The sequence below is a fragment of the Tachypleus tridentatus genome, chromosome 6 (assembly GCF_004210375.1).
Source record: "Tachypleus tridentatus isolate NWPU-2018 chromosome 6, ASM421037v1, whole genome shotgun sequence".
NCBI classification, from domain to species: Eukaryota; Metazoa; Arthropoda; class Merostomata; order Xiphosura; family Limulidae; genus Tachypleus; species Tachypleus tridentatus.
This window is the reverse complement of record NC_134830.1, coordinates 112,723,683-112,746,729: the sequence shown is the minus strand read 5'-3', so window position 1 is coordinate 112,746,729 and position 23,047 is coordinate 112,723,683. Positions and strand designations below refer to the sequence as shown.

Genomic DNA, 23,047 nt, shown 5'->3' with positions numbered 1-23,047 from the left:
GTTCATAAGGCTAAAATATTGGGGTTTGAAACCTGTGGTAGGTAGAGTACAGGTAGCTCAACAAACAAACAGAAAAGCACTTTATACAATCATTGTCATGGAGTTTTTGACTGTGCTGTTACAAATGTTTATGTGCTGATTGAATTCATTGGTGTTTTCCTAACATTGCGCTTAGTGACAACAAAAACCTAGCTTACGATCTGTATCTAAATCCAGTTTCTAAAATCGAGCAGGTGAAAAGACTCATGAAAGTGATGATGTATTTTAGTATTGCTCTATAACGTGTAGCATACTGGCTTATTCAGCGGTCACTTTGTCGCCTTTCAGGTTCTGACGTTGCTGGAGCAAGTTATTATACACCGCTCGCAGAACCAGTCAGTTGCAGCTGTTAAAAAACAAAACAAAAAAACATTCAAGAAACAAAATTTCGCAAACGCAGCTGAAGGCATAAAAATCATTTCATTAACCAGACCAGTTGTAATTCAGTGAACAATGCGCCAAAATAAAACACCACATTTAAATAATAGAATTCCCATTATGTCAAACAAAAGTAAATGGTGCATCACACGAGTTGACGGTTGCGCACCATTTCCACTGCAGCAACCCAGCTGTTTCACTCTCTAAGCAAGATCATCGACCTGATACCGAGAATCTGTCCGTCTGTTCCTGATGGTTGTATCCATCGGTATCTTAAAGTGTAAAATTCAAATTAACATGTTGCTGGGACTTAACTCCGTATAGTTTAAAATCTGATTTTAAATCCATGTGATTGCTTCATTGTTTATATCCCGCGTGAGGATTGGTCATAGCGGACCTTGTGTTGTTGCTTTTTCGAGCCGATAGCTGCAATGCGATATACTAGAACTGACGGAGGCAGCGACACAGGCGGATTGCTTACCAGTGTAAGAGTTGTGATCTTTAGGTGTCGGTGGCTCTGTTCTGGAGCTGTCATAGTTCCTGTACATTGTAAATGTCGACTACGTGGTCTTCAGATGGTCAGGAGACTCAACAGCAGCTAAACAGAATGAGGCAAAGGTCATCAGGAATTAAAGCACCCACCAAGGTAGCAAAACCTACAACCTTACCTACCAAAATACCAACGACAGAAGAGACGGCATCAGCGCCACCTCACACCTCTCCACCCTCTACTGCGGCATCAGCTGATATAAAATCAGGTGAGTTTCTAACTAACATATTTAAATATATAAATCTTGTTACGCACAAAACTGTTTCGTAAGAATAGGACATTCCTGAATAACTTTGTGTAAAAGAAAGTAACGCAGTTCCACGATGTTTTATTTCGTGCTTTACTATCTTTGAAATTATAGTTACTATATAACACCGTTCCTGGTTTCTATAGTATTACATGATTGGATATTACGGAGTAAAATATGTGCAACAAACCTATTTACATTTAACATGACCAGATGGTTAGGTCGCTCGACTCTAAATCTGAAAGTCGCGTGTTTCAATCCCTGTCACACCAAACATGCTCGCCCTTTAAGCCTTGGGGGCGTTATAATGCAACGATCAATTCCACTATTCGTTGGTAAAAGAGTAGCCCAAGAGTTGGCGGTGGGTTTTGACGACTAGCTGCTTTCCCTCTAGTCTTACACTGCAAAAGTAGGGAAGGCTAGCGCAGATAACCATCGTGTAGCTTTGCGCGAAATTCCAGAAACAAACAATTTACATTTAAATTTTCATTTCCTGTTGAATACCTAGGGCTCCAGAGATACGGAGGAAAAAGAATGGAGATTATCCATCGTGCAGCTTTGCACTAATAATAAATAAACAAATATTTTATTTTATCAGCATTGTATTCCATTTCATTAAGTTGCGCACGTTTTTAAAAAGTTATGTTTATCAAAAATAATAATAATATTCGCAGTGAATAATATATAAAATGTTCTATCTAGAGACCAAACGAAACTGAACTTTTTTTGTTGCATTACATCGTAGGAAAAAATTCGAACTTTATTAATGCCAAAGTTGTCTTTATGTTGAATAAAAAAATTTGTGGTAAACTATTTTTTGTTTAAATGTCAAAGCGTGTATTGTTGGAGAATGTATTTTTATGTTTTATATACAAACAGTTCATCAGCCTTTGATCTGGAATATTCATAATGGTTGTCTTATACCAAAAATATATTTTTTGGTTTTTCAAGACTCACGCAACTATACAAAATGTGGAATAATTAGCCTAAAAAGTCCAAGCCCGTCATCGCAGCAGTTCGTGTTTGATTTAATTCAGTCTCCATACAACTTATTAGATTACATATTATGCAGGATTTCTTTTAAATTTCGTTCACTCAAGCAAAGAACTTTAATATTTTCAATCTTACTTTTTCTCCTTCTCTCATACTTTGCTAAACATAATTACACAGCGTTGAATTCTCGGAATAAATATATTCTTAGGAATTCAGGCTCTGATGTATAACTCTGGATTTTGGAACAGACGAGCTGTGCTACCAAGAGATATTCACGCGTTTTAAGTCGTACGAGGGTAAAAAGAATGACAGTCAATCCCTCAGTGTAATTGATTGGTAGTAATATGCTGTTGACTGAATACTTCCTCTCTGGTGAATTGTTCAAAATTACTGACGATAATACATAACCTTTATAAATTCGGGACACTGTCACTTTTTATGACATTATTTTATGTCGACCTCTGGCGGAATATTTAAGTTAAAATATGAAGAATTTATGTATATAATGTTTAAATTCAGAGCTAAATTTTTTTCAAGTAAGGAGATTTTCCCAAAACACTTATTATTTGTGCACGTGGCGGCAGTTATAAAACATTTGTTCAAATACTGCTTTCGATCTTCTCCGTTTAAATATATAAAGTTCATTTTTTATACTTACAATCAGACTGGAGTTCGATAAAGTGAACTTCATGAAACACCAGTGTAATTTTAAGTATATAACGTTTACTGTATCAAACATTAATCTAATTGTAAACATATGACGTTTTTCTTTATTTAACATCAGTCTAACTGTAAGTTTATAAAGTTTACTTTTAACAAATTTGGCAAACTGGCCACGAGGAGTGGATTTTATTTTCGGGAAGGAGGGTTATTCCGACATTTTCAACTTTAACACGTCCCCCAACAGAGAGATAATATTGTATACCGTCAAAAAGTAAAAACAGCTTTCAGGTTTTAAATTATTTTTCTGAAGAACAGAAAACAATTGATGACATGAGAAAAAAGATGTTTGTTTGATTTCGCACAATACTACATAAGAGATATCTGCGTTGGCCGTCCCTAATTTTAACTGATGGACTAGAGAAAAGACAACTAGTCAATACCACCAACCCTTGGGTTTCTCGTATCTGGTAGAATAGTTGGATTTAACCGTCATTCTTATAATGCACGCTAAGAGCATGATTTCTTTATATATATATGTGTGGTAACGGGACATGAGCTACAGAACCTTGACTCTGCAACCCAGCTCGGCCTCATACGAAAGGTTTTTGCTCTTACCTTCATGGTAAGATAAAATTAAAATGGGTGTTAACACATATTTCTTGAACATATCATTCTTGTAAATATTTATTTCACTAAAAAAGCGTTGAGAAGTCAACTGAGTCTGTTTTCAAAAGGACAAGAGTTCAAGAGCAGTTTGTTTGTTTTTGTTTCAGAATTGTTGCACGAAGTCACACAAACGGTTATCTGTGTATGGTTGTCTCTAATTTTGAACTGACAAACTAAAGGGATGGCAATTTATTCTAAAGCACCCACCGCCAAATTTTGAGCCGAGACGTAACAGGACAAAAAGGTTCATGTAATACGTTATTCGAATCGGTTCGTTTTCTTGACCATTTTTGGTTGTTATTAAGTGATTTACAAGTGAGCGTCTGGTAGGCGCATGCATAGAAAGAAACAGAATAAAACAAATAAGTAGATGTTGCTTCAACGGGCTAGACATAAATCTAAAACAGTTATTGTTCAGTAACTTCCTAATTTGATTCACACTGTATGCTTAAGAATTTGCGAATTACAAAATTACAATCGGATAAGACGTAATTATTTATGTCGAACACGTGTGTCGATAGATTGTTATATTTCTGTTATCCAAACGACAATCATTTTACAATGTATACTTTGTGTTTATAATAGAATTTTTAAATAATGTGATACGTTAAACCTAGAATTTCCAGTGAGAGTGTGGATTCCATCAGGGTTCCAGCCACATATTTTCTGAAGTCTAAATCATGAATGTACTAAGTTGATTACAAGGTCATTAATAACATTCGAGTTTGTTGGTTATAAGGTCCCTCATAATATACAACTTAGTTGGTTATAGGGTTCCTAATAACATAAGATATAGTTGATTACAGGATTTCCAGTAACACATGACTTAGTTGGCTACAGGGTTCTCAATAACTTTAAGACTTTGGTAGTTACAGGGTTCCAAATAACATAAAGAATCATGCACATCAGTACTGTAATCAGTTTTACTAATTGCAATTTGGGCTTCTTTAATATCTTACATATAAACCAATGATTTCATCCTGATTTATTATGATAAGTTAGCAAGTATTTACAATGAGTTGTAGAAATCACAAATCTAAAAGTATCGATATGTTGCAATATATGATCCTCACTGCTAATAACATAAAAAAAAAAAGAGTTCGTAATTTTAGGGTTAAAGGGTACAAAAACGTTCAATGTTGGATATTTTTAGCTGTATTAAAAAAAAGAGTGGTTATGGAATTTTATGAAAAAGAATAATTATACGAAAATCATTTTCGATTTTTTAATTCTTTAAAAAGAATATAATTTTTTATTACATCAAGTCTCTCAGATAACTGATATGAAGATCAGTTAGCTTGCATAAATTTTGAAAGATACACATTTGATAAATGATAACTACGTTGTGGTTTCCTTGACAACCACCTCTGTACCTGATACGATAGTTAATTTTTTCTTTTACTGTTCCTCCTGAACCGAACGTCCAAAATAAAAACAGACACGTCAATGTATATAAAGCAATAGTTTTACTTGTTCCTAAGGTTTCTAAGCCTCTTTTAAATAAACATTTGTATAAAAAAAATCATTGGTGATCTATTGTAAACGTAACAAGCTTGTTTTTAACACATGTACGTGAGCTTTGAAGGAGACAAATGATTTCATACGTTCTGATGGTGAAATTTTACTTTTCTTAGCAATATTTTTAGAGAGTTTTATGAAATAGCCTGCAAACCTTTTTTATGGAAGTGTTTTGTTTAATCTTTTTAGTTTTTGAAGATATATATATATAATGAATATGATCATCAAGAAACAACGACAACTCCACGTGTTCAAACAACGATAACTTCAGATAGCGTCAATACCTTTATGTACTCAAACAATGATAAATTCAGATAGAATTACCTTCATGTCTTCAAACAACGAAAAACAATAAATTCAGATAGAATTGCCTTCATGTGTTAGAACAACGAACAACGATAAATTCAGATAGAATTACCTTCGTCTGTTCAAACATTCCAACGATAAATCCTGATAGGGTTGCCTTCATGTATTCAAGCATCCCAACGATAAATCCAGTTAGGATTGCCTTCACGTGTTTAAACATTTCAATGATAAATCCAGTTAGAATTACCTTCATTATTTGAACATCCAATTTTAGTTTAAGTCCTGGTTTTCTAACCTTCGTTAAATATCCTTCGTTTGATAAGCGTAAAAACTTCCTTTTAAATCTTTCTAGACGCGTCTTATTTGCTTTGACCTTTAATTAGAAACTTGTAAAATCCAAAATTATGCAACCTACACATTTTAGCTAGAACGTTTTGATGAAAATTTTATTTTATAGTAAATATCCTAGCTTCACTGAGCTGATGAAATAAGCTGCATAGATTGTGTTTCTCTTTTCTCTTCGTTATCTCATTCAAAAACATACCTACGTTTTAATTAATTCCTTTTTTGTTAATGACAAGATGAGCGATGTAAGAGAAACAAGGGGGTTAATATTCAACCCACCTTCGCTGTAATTTGGTAAACGTAATATTTACCGATTACTATTCTTTAGTTTGACTATAGAAACATTTTTGTACTATTGTGTTTAAAAGATATTTGGTGGGTAATATGTCGCTCCCAGTCTTCGGACTTATACTGTTAGAAACCAGGTCTCGATACCCGTGGTGGGCAGAGCACAACAACATATGTGTAATATGTAAATACATTTTTACTGATTTGTTGTGCTGGAAATACGATGCTTTATCGTATTTCATATAAGCTCTGTGCCCCATAAAGATTTTCTCATAGTAATATTTTCAACTCCATTAACATATATCTCACATCATTTTCTCCACACGATTCTAACCATTCGTGAATATTCGAAGAAACGTCATTGGATACAGAAGAGAAAAGAAAAGACTAATATTTCCAACCTTGCAACAAGTGGAGCAAAACGTCAACTATTTTTTTCTTCCATATTTTTCTTCTTACCTTTAGAAATGATTCACAATAATAAAGTATCACTGAAATCGACTCTCTCGTTTGAACCTGCGTATCAGTCGCCACTTTGTACTCGTTGGTTTATATTCTGGTTAATATAATTTAGATTATACTTTTAAGCGCAGTATTAATATTATAATTACGTGCACTGTTTGATCTGATATGTTTTTACGAACCACCTTCACAGTCTGGCATGCGTTTGTGGACCGTATTCGTTGTTTAATCTGACACCAAAATGACGTCGCACAAGGATGGCTTAACGTTGTAATTTGCAGTGTCGTGACGTCAGTAAATCGTGCGCATGCCATGGATCATGAGAAGAATTGTACACTCTGTAGGCTATAACGCAATGTGACATAAAAACATTAAAAAGAGGAAATAAAAATATTTGTTATTCTTAATTTTGGTTTATTTACTCTTGAAACAGAACACTTTAGCTAACTCGAATGAACTGACACCCACAAAAAATAAAAATATTAATACAAGGTACCCATAACGTTAGCCTGTATTTGCCACAAAAAGTTTTAAGTGGGTTATAGTGTTATTGTCTTTAGAGAGAAGAATGCATAATGTATTTGCTGCTATCGTTTTGTGTGTGTTTTCTTGTCGCAAAGCCACATCGGGCTATCTGCTGAGCCCACCGAGGGGAATCGAACCCCATCATTTTGTGTGTGTATATGAGGAAAATATCAGTTTTTTATTCATATCACACTATATATATATGTATATATATACCGTTATGTATCGTTTTGATTAGCTATAAAATAAACGTTATCAAGTTTTACACAAATGTTGTGGTTATATTCTACGTTTTCAATGCATATTTGCGAAAATTCGTCATATTTGTTTTCTTTTTTGTGGCTTACGTGGTGAATAAATTGACATAAAATTGGAATTCTTATATCCTGGAAAAATGCAAAATAACTTCACAAAAGTCCAAAACTATGTTTATTAGAAAATATTATAATTTAAGTGAAAAAGATTACTTTGTATTCTAAAGTTTCCTCAGGATATGCGAATAAAAAAAAGTAAAAATCATTACGAAATACAAAATTTATCACATTAGGGTCATATAAAGTAGATAAAGCGTTAAAATTTTACAGGACACGATTAAAAATTTAAGTGTCACTTTAAATGACGACGTCGAAAATTAATATTGTAAATAAACAATATTATGTTTGTTCATATTGCACTCCACCTCCACTCCCAGTGGCACAGGGGTATGTCCAAAGACTTACAACGTAATAAACCAGTTTTCAAAAAAGAAAAACAAACTCGGAGCCGTTTTATAAGCCGCTTTGCAGCTGCTAAAATTAATAACGGATGGCACTAGTTATATAACAAACCTGAAAGACTGGAAAAGCTAATTTGCAAAATTCATTAACACGATTAATATAAAAATATTGAAATATGTACCAAAAAATAATTTGTTTGACAACAATATTAGGTTAATTCTAAGAGTTAAATATTCAACTGAAATTGTGTTGAATTTCGCGCAAAGCTACACAAGGGCTATCTGCGCTAACCGTCCCTAATTTAGCAATATAGGACTAAAGGAAAGGCAACTAGTCATCACCACCCACCGCCAACTCTTGAGCTACTCTTTTACCAACGAATAGTAGAACTGACCGCAACATTATAGCGCCCTGAAAGCAGCTGATATAAATAAGGGGCTTATTATAATGTTGAGTTATGTCATATTTCTAGATACGCATAAAGCAACAAAATGGCCTATCGTATCTCTGACCACCAGGGGAATCAAAACTCTATTTCTAGATGTGCCACTGGAAAGATAGGGGGGTTGCATGAAAAGAAAAACAATATTCTGTGTGTCTTACAGCAAAGCCACACCGAATTATCTGCTATGTCTACCGAGGAGAAATCCAACTCATCACTACATCATTTTAAATCGTAAACTTTCCGCTGTCCCACTGGGGAACATAATCCTGAAAGAAATTGAGAATAAAATTGCTAAACATTCATGACAAAAGCGAGGAATAACCCAAAACGTATTACAAATAACCACATGTTATATTAAAACTTCAATTAAACCAGACAAACAACGAACTTTTACACACACGTGAGAACTCAGAAATATATAAAGCATTGTAATATCTTCTACGAACCTACTAACTCTAGAACACTAGCCTAAACAAGAAGATAAATTTTTAAATTGCTTTAATAAAGTTACCTCTTAGAAACTTCAATTATTTCAGAAAACAAAAGTTGGGGGTAGGGAAAGGACATGTTTTTAGGTAGGATTTTTTTTTCACAACTAGGTTCAGTAGTGAAATTTGTGGATTCTATTGTGTTTTTTATATTTCTCTCTATGGTCTTAAAACCTATGTTATGGTATATTCATTGTTTTCTGATAGTACAAATCACGACTGAAAGATACTAGTGTTATAAATGGTAAAAGTATATTTCACCATATATATGATCCATTAACTGTGTTTATCTACATGTCTGTTTGTGTGTGTGTTAATACTTGTCAACAAGAACTAAATAGCAGGCTCAGTCACTGTGTATTTTGTATGGTAACTGGAAACGTTTGAACGGTGAATGTGGACTATTTTGTTTTAAGATGTTTGTTCGAGAAGGGGTGTAAAACACCCTGAAAAAAGGCACATTTCTACTTTTTTTATAGACTTTTGGTTTTAAATTTGAAGGCATAAGTATTTTGCTAGTTAAATGAGCCGATTATTACTTAACGCAAAGCAGGATATACAATTAGCATCTAATGATATCATTAGGGATTTATTAATAAAAGAAAAAGAAAGAGGAACATCATTCGACATTGTCCTTTGCTAGTTCCATATGAAAGACTATAAGTTGGCTTGGGAAACATATTAATTATCATTAAAAATAATATAGTTACACTTCAAGAATGAAGTTACACTTAACTCTAGCTCTACGGACATTTAACGCTAAAATTCGAATTTCGATACCCTGTCTAATGTGGCTTTGTTGTAAAATAAACAATTAACCAACTGTTCCATGCGTAGAAAGATGTTAAATGAGTATTAAAGTGAATTCGTTAACATACAATTACCGGCCAGTTACAATCTACGAATAATTATATAAAGTAAGTCAAAGAGAAAGATAAATGAAAAGGCGATATTTTTATAGTTAACTTGACCTTTATACAAATGAACAAGAGCTAGGAGTCAGTTTGATCAACAACACATCTCTAGCTACAAGGAGTTAACTTGTGTGAAAGGGTCATTTATCAACACGCTCTCAGACCCTGAGACAGTTTCAGCATCTGCGAGACTTGTGATCAGTCAGCGGACAACATTAAGTGGTATCCTGTTTCCTTCTTCAGTCAGTGAAACGTGGGCATTATTCTACATCAGGACAAACAGTGATACTAATAAACCTTTATTTTTCAGAGTACCATTCAGGTATAATATTCTAGACTGTGGTAAGAATTAGCCATTTAATTTGTTGGTGTTTTATAACTCAATTTAAATATAAGATCCAGTAGACAATTACACGTTTTAAATGCTATGAATAATTGTGATTTTAAGGTTTAAATATTTACTTTTTTCAAGTGCTTTGTCCATCGGCTCAGATGTTAGGATCGTTAAACCCTGAATAATGCTTTGTTCAAGATGCCGCGTTTATAGCCGCTCCATGTGCTTCTCGTTATTAATTATCTATATAAAACCAGAATCAAACGTTTCTCAAGTGTTTTATATCTAAACAAAAAACAAACCTATGTATTCGTTAAGTCAAAGTCAAAGAACTACGTAAAGCAGGTACAAATATTTTACTTTCGGTCTACTTTTGTACAGTGTGTACTAAAAGTTGTATTGTAATCTTCAGAAAATAGTTGTGTTAAATATAGAATTGGTTCGAAACCATTGGCGTGAGCTGAGGACATCGATTAAACAAGACTAAATACTTTTGTAACCATAAATATACAACAGATTCCAAACAGATACCCCTTATCTGACGTTTTTTAAACCGTAAATATTAATAATAAGTCAGAGTTTGTGATCTCCTTTAACATTTACTTATTTTCATTTTCGTGTTATTGGCTGGTACATTCGAAAACGCCAGATTAATTTAAAATCCCTATTCTTTTGTGATTTATTGATACTACTAGAGCTTTTTGAGGCAACATTTAGGCACGTAGCCAACATAGTTTCCGTTATTTTTGAGTGAAAAAAACTTCAAAGTTTGATACATTCTTTTTTCTCTTTTAAGTCTTAGTTGTTTTATTTTTAAAATGTCTCCATCAGAAAAATTCCAAGCTCAAAAAGATTGGGGTGAAATTTTTGTTGTGCACATAGTAACCGTAGTGTAAGTACACCCCCCACAGCCCCGCGCAGTTGAGGAGAAGAACCGGACAAACTTAAGAATTGCCGACAAGGGGAGAAACATAAAATTTAATCTGTTTGAATTAAAGTGCGATTACACTATTCTGTTAAGGTAATGATATCAATCAGAAGGAATCGGAACTCTAACTGTAGGGAAGAAATTTTAAGGGGCCCAATTAATTTTTTGCGGGGGTTGGGGGTACCTTTTGTAATAAGGCCCGGCATGGCCAGGTGGTTAGAGTGTTCGATTCGCAATTCGAGAGTCGCGAGTTCGAATTCCCGTCGCACCATACGTGCTCTCTCTTTCAGCTTTGGGGACGTTATAATGTGATAGTCAATCCCACTATTTGTCGATAATAGAGTAGCCCAAGAGATGGCGGTAGGCGGTGATGACTATCTGCCTTCCTCTAGTCTTACATTGCTAAATTAAGGACAGTTAAGGCAGATAGCCCTCGTTTAGCTTTGCGCAAAATTCAAAAACAAACTTTTGTAATTACTACACTTCCTTGTAGTTATGTCATAAAGTTCTCTGTCAAACGTGTAACATTTTTAACCTAGCAACGCAACGTAGTGTGTAAAACACCTGCACTGAAAGAAGTTTTGGAACCTAAATTGGACAGGTCACTCATAACTCAATTATTTTTTTGCATGAATTTTAACAAAGTTAAAGATACAAAATTAAAAATTACTTAATATTATTAGTGTTTCTGTTCTTAGTGAGAGATAATATGCTTCTTTCATATAGACTGAAAATGCATCTCAAAACATCCCCTGGGGGGCTAAGCGGTAAGTTCAGGGGAATACAACGCTGAAATGTTGAGTGCGATTCTCCGTGATGGACAGGAGTCCAAATAATCCACTGTGTAGCTTTTTTATGCTAAATTAGCAATAAAATATTAAAGCATCCAAATTTTCAAATACATTTGGAGAGGAATCACTCTGAAAACCTCGTCCGGGGGAGTTGACTGCTTCATTATAAGTTTACAATCCATCTTCACGAAAAGAAAAAAAAAAAAAAGAGACAAATTAAGTAGCCTTGAGCACCGGAGCACTTCGGCATTCGGACCGACATTTTGTCACAGTAGCTGTAGGTCTTTCTAAATTTTAACTTGCGTGAGGCTGTGGTGTATAAAAGTGCCAGTGAGCACCTGTTTTTTTGTGGATCATAAAGAAGTGTTTGCAAATGATTAATAGCAGAAAATTTAACCTCAGGTCACCTACTTTTCAAAATTGTTCTAGGAGAATACCTCTAAACGACTTCTTCCATTGGCATGTTCTCTCCACCCCTTCCAACACCTGTTAAACGAAAATATAAAAACAAAATTCCAGGAATCTCACGTTTATCTTTCTAGCACTAACGGATAGTTAGAAGTGAACACATTGCACCAATACTGATACCGTGTATGTTGTTGTTGTTGTTTTTAATACTGAACTAAATTATCAGTGCGAGTTTTAATAAAATAAAAAGCTTCTGCATAGGAGACGTTTGTCTTATATTATCGCCATTCTACTAACGAGTTGGAATAATGTAAATTTTCTACTTCGACAAATATGTGTGGAGTAAAGATCAAAATATCCCCGATACGGACTTACAACGCTTGAAACGCATTTCGATACCCATGGTGTTTTTTTTTTTTAAGTTAAGCATAAAGCTAAGCAATGCGGTATCTGTGCTCTGCCAACCACGGGTATTGGAACCAGGTTTTTAGCGTCCCAAATCCGTAAATTTACCACAGGGGAACAACAAACAAAGAATCAAAATGTTAAGTTTCAGAACAAAGCAGTTTAAGTTACCATTTGGCTGGTGCATTCTTTCTTCTCGTTGAATTAAATCTGTCAGATCCAGTCAAATCTTTGTTTCATTTCAGAGGTTTATACCGATAGGACCGCAGACGATTCCACGTGATTTGCGTTTCTGATTAACAACTATTTTCTCCCAGCTGCAACAGATCTGGTAGTTATTGTTTGTTAAGAGCCCCGGGGAAAAATACATCCCACAAAACATACCGCATACAGCTTTAAGAGATGCCCCGGGGTCATTCGAATACGGCGGACAGAACTAAATAAATGCTTAAGGAAGTAGACATACAATCATACTTTGACACGTTAGATAGCGAGTTTGTTTTGAATTTCGTGCAAAGCCACTCGAGAAACTATTTGCGCTAGCCGTCTATAATTTAGCAGTGTAAGACTAGAGAAAAGGCAACTAGTTATGATCACCCATCACCAACTCTTGGGCTACTCTTTTACCAACGAATAGTGGGATTGACCGTCACATTATAACGCCCCCAAGGCTGAAAGGGCGAGCATGTTTGGTGTGACGGGGATTCGAATCCGCAACCCTCAAATTAAGAGTCGAGTGCCTTAACCACCTGGCCATGCCGGGCCCGTTAGGTAGTGAATCGAAGGTCGTATTATTCGAGTAAATTGTTAACAACTGACAAGACTTACTCGTAAACTATTATTGCAACTGAATACAGTCATGATGTAAGGTCATTAGCAGGTATAAAAACACAAATATTATAATATATCTAATAGAAACCGCAACTCAATGCACATTAAAAGAGCTAAATGCATACAATAATACTTACCTTGGTTCGAACAGAAACATTAACGACCTTGGTTGCTAGTAAAGGTATTTAAAACTTCTTTTCGGTTAAGCACAGTGATAATATCACCAAATTATCGTCTGTATTGTGGAACTATAATTTAAACAGATATAAATATTCATAGGTCCAAAAGTTCTGATAAAAACATACAAGATACTTTTTACACATCTAATTTTGAACCACAATGGACAAATTAAAAGTAGTGCAGAAGAAAAACATCTACATTTGACATTATTTTCATCACACGTTTTAGGCCTATTAAGTCTCGAACACTTCATCGTCTTTCAGCGTCTAAACAAAAGCTTTCAAATAGTTAAAATTCTTCTTGTACAGTTATCGCATTAAATTATTATATCTGAAAAAACAAGTATTTACATTTACACTGATTTTTTGAAGTTATCAGCAAAACGCAAGACCATACTTACTTTGGCGTAACTAATTTATTTAATAATAGCACTCACGGTGTGTCTCATCGATATTTTGATAACTGTTTGATTTTCTCTTTTGCAGTCTCGATCCCATCATGAAAGCTCAAAAATTAATCTTATTTATCCCTGTCACCCCTGTTAGAACACTTTACTACAGGTATAATTTGTGTAATTGTTGTTATATCAGTAAAATTCTCATTATGTTTGATATCAAAATAAACTCTCTATAATTCTGTACCACAAGAATTTTATTCATATAATATTTCGATACCAGAATATTTATATATAGTACGGCAGTTCTGACCATAAGATTTACAGCAGTGTGATAGTTCTGAATCATAAGATTTACAGCAGTGTGATAGTTCTGAATCATAAGATTTACAGCAGTGTGATAGTTCTGAATCATAAGATTTACAGCAGTGTGATAGTTCTGAATCATAAGATTTACAGCAGTGTGATAGTTCTGACCATAAGATTTACAGCAGTGTGATAGTTCTGAATCATAAGATTTACAGCAGTGTGATAGTTCTGACCATAAGATTTACAGCAGTGTGATAGTTCTGAATCATAAGATTTACAGCAGTGTAATAGTTCTGAATCATAAGACTTATAGCAGTGTGATAGTTCTGAATCATAAGATATAGTAGTGTGATAGTTCTGAATCATAAGACTTATAGCAGTGTGATAGTTCTGAATCATAAGACTTATAGCAAGCAGTGTGATAGTTCTGAATCATAAGACTTATAGCAGTGCGATAGTTCTGGACCACGAAAACTTTATTCAGTACTCAGTGTGATAGCAATTTTCGAGACTAGGAGGTACTGAGTTAGTATTTAAACATTCTGAGTAGTCTAGCTATATATAGTCGTTACCGTATATACTGTCATTCTAATCATTTTTATTCCACACACTGAACAGAGCAACAGTATTTCCACTTCATAGAAGGACTGTAGACAAAGAGTATTTTTAAAATTTAGCGTTTGGCACTCATGGTTCAGTGTATTGTGAGTCATAGTGTTTTAAGATGTATTTCTGGCAATGATGAACATTTGGCTATTTATACCACATAATAACTTCGATTCTTTTATTAAAGTTTCCACCTGTAGTAAGTCATTTGGCTTCCAGCGACGGTTTTAAGAATGAAATAATAAATTATCGTGTCAAATGTACTTGAGCAATAAATTATTAGCGATGTTTATTATATTGTTATATTTGGTTACGTAAGTCTTCTTGTCGTATTTCTGACATACAGTTACTTGTAGGTCCATCCTTTCGGCTTTTTAAAGACTCTTCACTAAACTATATATAAACCAAATTACTTGTTATTTCTAACTATGTTGGCTATACGGTGATTAATAACACATGAGTCATGCATAAAAAATGTAAATGAAATTACAATTAATAATGCAATAAATCTCGCTAATTGCTGCTAGGGTACCCGACATATTTCACACGTAGGAAATGAGCGAGTTCACTCAATTTGTCAGGTAATTTATTTACACTGAGTGTTGTAAGCAGGCCCAAAACAAATATAGACTTTCTTAATACGATGCAATTACGTGGAGCATAGTGAACTATGCAAAATCAAAATGGTAACTTAAAGATAACGAATTAAATTAATTAACACCTGGAATTGAGTTTCAGTTTCAGTTTAATTACTTCCTTTTCTTTTCCCCCTCCTCAACAAAAGAATTATCCAGTGTTTATAAACTTGGTAATTTAGAATCGTTTTATGTAACTGTAGAATATTAAAGTTTGTTTATAAAAAATGTTTCGCTCATTTTTGAAAGTATTTACAGAAGTTCTGTAAACTCATAGTAGGTGACGCTCTGACACATTTTTGTTTGTTTGTAGAACAAAGATGCACAGTGCTCTACCCATTATGAGTATCGAAATCTAGTTTTTAGAGTTGGGCCAAGCGTGTTAAGGCGTGCGACTCGTAATCTGAGGGTCGCGGGTTCGCATCCCCGTCGCGCCAAACATGCTCGCCCTTTTAGCCGTGGGGGCGTTATAATGTTCGGTCAATCCCACTATTCGTTGGTAAAAGAGTAGCCCAAGAGTTGGCGGTGGGTGGTGATGACTAGCTGTCTTCCCTCTAGTCTTACACTGCTAAATTAGGGACGGCTAGCACAGATAGCCCTCGAGTAGCTTTGTGCGAAATTCAAAAACAAACAAACTTTTGGAGCTACAAGCCTTCATACTTACCGCTGAACCACTAGGGAACCTTTTTCAGGTTCTTTACTACCGGATATCGTAACTTCGCTATTATTATTGCTTCGATTAAGTGTGGTGATGTTAATAAGTGTGATGTTTAGTTACATGATCGGGTTATAAAATGATCTAACAATCACTGTATGCCTCATTCAACAGAAGAAAGTTTGAGAAGTCAGTTGTTTTGTTTGTCTTTTATTATTGTTTAAACGAGGTAAGAGAGATAGTAAATCCCATCTTCTCACAAGATACGACAAGCCACTAAATAACGCAGACGAATCCAAGATTTAGCTAAGAAGGGAGAGTTCTGATATGGCACTAAATAGTAAGGGTGTAGCGATACAGCCGTACAAATATCGCATCATGAAGCTGTCATACAATTGTATCGATACATCGTTCAATACGGTACGATTTATGTGTCTTCACGAAATTTGGCAAGCTTTCAGTAAATATTATAAGTTTTATGTACAGAAACAAATCATAATTGTTATTAAAGTATTTTTGCTAAAAATTAATGATTCAATAAAGGAAGATAAGTATTGAGTACGACATGTTGTCTTCATTTATCTTATCAAAAACATTAGTTTGAAAGTAACATAACAAATTAACAATAACAAAATAGAGACAGATATTAATTTTTGTTATTTTACTTATCTTGCCAGCTGTCATTTAGTTGTAAAACCATTGTAAAGTGTACAGTACTTAAATAAGACAATGTTAATAATACAGATAATAAATTACAGACTAAATTGTTAAACTTTGTAACAAACCGTTGTTAAACTTTTATTTCTAACTACGTATCGTATCAACTACTGTGATGAGATACGCACCTCTACTAAATATTTATGACAGCAATTGGCACAGCTATAAGCCCAGAACACTTCGAAATGAATGTAAAAGAAGTCGAGTCAAAATGTACAGCACGGATCGGATATTAACAAGTTATTTTTAGTGAAGATGTTATATAAAAACTAAAAAAAAGTGAGGTCGAACCCACAAACCCCTCCGTGTGGATCAGCCAATATACTGACACTATTATAGCTTTTTCTTCTCAAAAATATAATTCAAACTATGCTTTATTCAGTATTATTATACACAAAGAGAAAAATAAAAAAGAGGCAATTATTATGAGACTTCAAAAAGCGATTTCGATAGTTTAAAACCATAGATTCAGTAAACATACATACAGTGGAATTAAACCATAGATTCAGTAAACATACATTCAGTGGCATTAAACCATACATTCAATAAGCATACATACAGTGGCATTAAACCATACATTCAATAAATATATATACAGAGGCATTAAACCATAGATTCAGTAAATATATATACAGAAGCATTAAACCATACATTCAATAAGCATACATACAGTGACAAAACAGTTTTGAGTAATTGTCTACTTGACGATAATTATTTAGGCCTTGGATTCGAAATTTTAAACAAATTTTACATACAAATGTAAATAGAGATTCTAAATGTTTATCTGAAGAGAAATAATACGTTTTTGATAATTTCTTTCTCCATTAAGAGGGGTACCATTTCGCAGATTTGTGGTGTGAACATTTTGCTTAGGTTTTGAAAGTTTCAGATGTGATTTTTACAGGTATACTTTATATGGGGTCAATACTCTTCACATTAGATATAAATTATCTTTAACTTACTTTCTTAAACACATTGAATTCACTGGGTTTTCGTTAGCCTTTTAAAATCACGGTGTGATTATGTACGAGAAAGTAAACTGATAGCCACCGTTTCATGATAGCCACCTTTAATTCAATATCCGAAAACTTCATCAGTAAGAACATATTTCTTTTTCTGGACAAACTAGAAAAACGTGTGGAAGAGAACTTATTGTGACGTTGCATATTTAGAAAATTTTTTCCAGAGGGATCATTATGTACATGAATTCCCTAGCGTGCTCAAATCCCGATATTTAAATAATAGTAGCTAACCAAAAATGTAATCAATATTACGATTATTATTCGATATCACACAGCGAAACAACTGTTTAATTATTATACTACAATTGTTTTTTCTACCAAAGGTAAAGCTGAAAATATAACTTATGACCTAGAGGTCTAACGCATTCTTTGATTGGCCGTGACCTCTGCTGTTTACTGCAGTTTCACCTATTCCAGTCTCATTAGAGAAGCTTGCGTGAGCCAAATAAATACAGCTTATAATGTCGATGTATATGAAATATTTGTGGTATTTTTTAATCATTTCTAATTCACTGATTTCAGATTGTATATTCAAACCTACTTTTAGTGAAAATAAAGAAGCTCCATTGTTCAAACGAGTACATAATAACTGATAAAGAAAACAAAATCAGGAGAGAAACTAGCAATTTTTTTTTTTTTTGTAAACACACACGAGAGTTGAAAGTCTAAAGCCTTTCAGATACATTTTGTGTACACTTGAACACATGTGTTCGTTATAAAAACGATGTTAATTTTAGTTTTTATCAAAGAACATTTTAAAGTATGTGTAAAACGAAACTTCCTCTGAAACTGTAGGGTTTGGTCCTAAAAATTTTCTTCGACAAAGAACTAACTGTACTCTTGTTTAAAATGAAGTTTAAATTCACTATTATAGAAGAAGTTTATACACACGTGCAAAAAGTTGTGAAAGAAACATACACCGGAGAATACGTGTCTGTCCCTCAAATACACACATATATATAAGCGTTTTTTGACCCACAAACAAATATATATATAAGTGTATTTCCCACATACATAAGTATGTTTCACACAAACAAATACATATAGAATTATTTTCCCACAAACATATAAGCATGTTTCTCTCACAAACAAACACATACATAAGTGTTTCCCAAAAACACATGCATATATAAATTTTTCCCACCAACATAAAAGTATGTTTCTCCCACAAACAAGCACATAAACGTGTTTCTCCCACAAACAAGCACATATTTGTGTTTCTCTCACAACCAAGTGTTGAACTGAGAATAGTATCGAAACTTTTCATATATGTTTGGTAATACGGATTTAAGTTTAATTTTACATTACTTCACTTTGTATAATTGTTATTGTTTTATGTTTAAAGCTCCAGCCTACAATTTCACAAAATATTTACGCCTTGATAAACATTTTAATCAAAACTCCACAAGTTTTATATATTTGCGTAACTTATTCAAAGTTTTATTTTAAACTTTAAGAAATGTTGTTTTATTTCGTGTTTTTCATACTTTGATGCAAACACAGCTAGAAAAAAGAGAAACGATAAGATACAGTTGTAAAACTGCGTTATTAAGTTTAAGGGTAAACCCATTAAAATAGTAGTTATTATTCGTAATTATCTTATGGGTTTTTTCTTGTGCTATTGTGTAACTTGATCTTAATCCCCTCAAACAGCAGTTTGTTTGTTTGTTTTTGAATTTCTCACAAAGCTACACGAGGACTATCTGCGCTAGCCGTCCCTAATTTAGCAGTGTAAGACTAGAAGGAAGGCAGCTAGTCATCACCATCCACTGCGAACTCTTGGGCTACTCTTTTACCAAAGACCACAGAATAATGGGATTCAGTGATGTCGAGAAACCCACTTGTAGAGAAATATATATGTAAAAACGGCTCGTTTGGGTTGAGAAAATATTTTACATAGAAGAGCGAACAACGTTTTGACCTTCTTCGGTCATCGTCAGGTTCACAAAGAAAGAGGTAACTGACCGGAAGCTGACCACATGTTTGAAAGTGGTTGTGTTACTGAGTGTCGGAATGTAGAGGGCGGTATTAGATGTTTGAATATGTAATTTTATTTATTTTATTATATTAATATAGGTATAAAGGCGTTCCTTTATATTGGTTTATTTTGGGTTTAAGTTGTTGTATAAATAAGGCTTCTTTAATTTTGCATTTGTTTATGTTTGTTTCTTTATTTAGTATTTGAGTGTTTTCTATGGTTATGTTGTGTTTATTTGACTTGCAGTGTTCGAAAACGTGTGAAGGTGACATTTTATGTTCTTTAAATCTGGTTACCATTCTTTTACTTGTTTCTCCAACATAGAAGTCGTGGCAGTTACCAGATTGTATTTTATAAATAATGTTGCTGTGGTGTTTGTCAGTGTAGTTTTTACATAGTATAGACCTCAGTTTTGTACCTGGTTTTTGAATAAATTTGGTATTAACTGGAATGTCATATTTTGTGGCTACTTTTTGACAAATGTTGGTTATTTGTTTGCTGATGTCAGGAATATATGGTATACAGCAGTATATGGTTTCGTGATTTTTTGATTCGTGAGATATATTTACTTTAGTTGGTTGATTTTGCTTTCTGTGAGCATAGTTTTATGGCTGTGTTTATTTGGTTTCTTAGTATGTTGAGTTTTTGTTTTGTTTCATGTGCTGAGTCCCAAGGAATGTATAGTCCAGTATGGGTGATTTTTCGGTGGATTTTTGTTTTGAATTGTGTGTCGGTTCTTGTAATTTTGAGGTTAAGAAATGATATTTGATTGCTTTCTTCCTGTTCACATGTGAAGTTAATGTTGGGATGTATAGAGTTAATGTGATTGAAAAAATTAAGTGTGTGTTCTGTAGATTTGAATCCCGCAACCGTGTCATCTACATATCTGTACCAGTATAGTGGTGGATGTAATGCTGTGTTAATTGCTTGTGTTTCAACTTGTGTCATAAAAATATTGGCTAGAACTGGTGATACTGGGTTGCCTATGCTTAGGCCATTTGTTTGTATATAGTTTTGGTTGTTGAACATGAAGTTTGTCTTTATCGTGGTGAATTCTATGAGGGATGCTAACTGGTTACTGGGAATTTCTATAGTTAGGTTAGGGTCTCGGATATAGAGTTCTAAGGCTATCGTGCAGGCTTCAGTGGTTGGAACTTCTGTAAAGAGGGATATAACATCGAAACTGGCCATTAAGGCTTTATGATTAAGTTGATTTAGATTAGACTTGAAATTAAAAGAGTCTTTGATGAATGAGCTGGCTGATGTTACATATTTGGAGAATGCCCATGCTATGTATTTACCAATATTGTAATTAAACTATTCATATGTGGACATTATTGGTCGTAATGGACAATCTGGTTTATGAAGTTTGGGGATGCCGTATATTTGGGGTGTGCGTGAGTCGGTTTTATGTAGGTAGGAATAAAGTGTTTGTGAAATTGTGTTGGCTTTTTTCATTTGTAGTAGCAATTTGTTCAGTTGCGTCTCGTGTGTCTTTGTTGGATTTGTGTGTATTGGTTTAAATTTGTTCGTGTCTGATAGAATGTTATTCATTTTTTGGGTGTATTCATTCGTGTTCATTATGACTATTGCGTTACCTTTATCTGCTTTTAGAATTTTTATGTTTTTGTCTTGTTTTAGGTTTTTAATGGAATTAATGTCTCTTTTTGTAAGGTTGTTTTTTAGTTTTCTGTTTTGTAATTATGTTGATGGTTTGTGAGAGAATTCTTTGAAAAAATCGTTTAAGATGTTGTTTTTAGGTGTTTCTGGAAAATATAAATTTGTAATTTTACCTGGGAAGTTTGGCTGTTGGATGTCAATAAAATTATCTAAGTTGTCTTCTTTCTGTTGGTTGTTTCCTTGTTTTTCTTCTCTGTAGAAAGTATCACAAGTCTCCTGGCTAGGTCTTCTAAACATGTTTTGATTTCTATGGTTGGAATGTACCTAGGTGCTATTGCGAAGTTGACTCCTTTATTAAGTAGATGTATCTCGTCTGTGTTTAATTGTCGGTCGGATCTGTTAATTATGAGGTTAGTCAACGGTTTGTCGTTTTGGTGTCTTTTCTGTTGTTTGCATCTTAGTTTTTTTAGTTTTTTGTTGTGGCAGATCTTTTTGTCTCTGTCGTTCTTAGTATTGATTTGGTTTATGTTTCGTTGTATAAGTCCGTAAATCTCAGGTTTAATGCAGCATGCCAGTTGATGGTCTAGGTTTATTTTTTGTTTTTGTAAATCATGTAGTTCTTTTTATTTTGTGTTCAACATGGCTTTAAGTAGTTTTTTCTGAAAATTTTGGATAATGTTTGTGTATGTATTAAAATGTTTTGAAACTTTTACCTTTACAAAATTAGGGGTTAGTTGTTCCTTTCTACATTGTCGAATAAAGTTTTTAGAAGTTTTCTAAAGTTTTTAGAAGGTCGAAACGTTGTTTGCTCTTCTATCTAAAATATTTTCTCAACCCAAACGAGCCGTTTTTGCATATAAAAGAATAGTGGGATTGATCGTAGCATAATAATGCCCCACGGCTAAAAGGGTGAACATGTTTGGTGTGAAGAAGATTCGAGCCCATGGCCCTCAGATTACGAGTCGAGCGCCCTTTGTACTGGGCCATATCGGCCAGACGGCCATTTGTAAAAAAACAAAAAACAATTGGATTAATAGAAACAAATGAGTTGTTTTCTAATGGTACTTCTGCATAATTTATTTACGTTAGAAAATATAGAATTCACCAAGAGGAAAAAAAACGCATACTAATATATATATATATACATCATTAAAACCTTGTCTGTTTTTTAATTAAACAAAAATTAGAAAAAAATAATCTGTTGTGTTAACATTCTTCTTTGTTTCCTCGCTATGAAACTGTTGCAGCCACAATCTGTTACGTTGTCTAAGTATGCAGTTCATAGCGACTTCTGCTTTACCAATTCTCTTCTAATTGCTTACATGTTATAAATATTTTTGAATGATTACGAGCGATTCAGTAAAGCAGGAAATATTGGAAAAGCATATAATTATACTATATAACACAATAATAGTGTATTTACAGTATTGATGTATTATTCTTATAAAACACAAAACATGTTTACCAATTGTAATATTTCTGAATAAGTTCAACAAGATACCCAGAAAAGTAACGTAAAAAAAGGATAAGAATGAATAAAAGAATAAAAGATCTGAGGATAATAAACTGGACATATTATTATTGCACATTTCAATACCGTAAGAACGTTCGTGTTAACTTACATAACATACCGAGCCACAATTTTCACAAATATTAATTTTATAGCAGTTATTATGACGATATAACACCAT

The 23,047-nt window shown here is 33.7% G+C and overlaps 1 protein-coding gene across 15 annotated transcripts in view; it reads left to right on the top strand.

Moving 5' to 3' along the window:
* The first annotated feature begins 200 nt into the window (after positions 1-200).
* The window catches only part of LOC143253328 (uncharacterized), a 93,582-nt gene continuing 70,735 nt past the window's right edge, over positions 201-23,047 (top strand). For 3 of the 15 annotated variants that reach the window (XR_013029511.1, XR_013029512.1, XM_076507026.1), the window contains exon 1: positions 201-1,175. Coding sequence is in view for 12 of the 15 variants with exons in the window: in XM_076507026.1 (XP_076363141.1) it covers positions 971-1,175 (205 nt within the window). In the remaining 3 variants the exon portion in view is untranslated. The remainder of the gene's footprint in view (positions 1,176-23,047) is intronic. The other 12 variants (XM_076507024.1, XM_076507023.1, XM_076507033.1 and 9 more) reach the window with 9 other exon arrangements.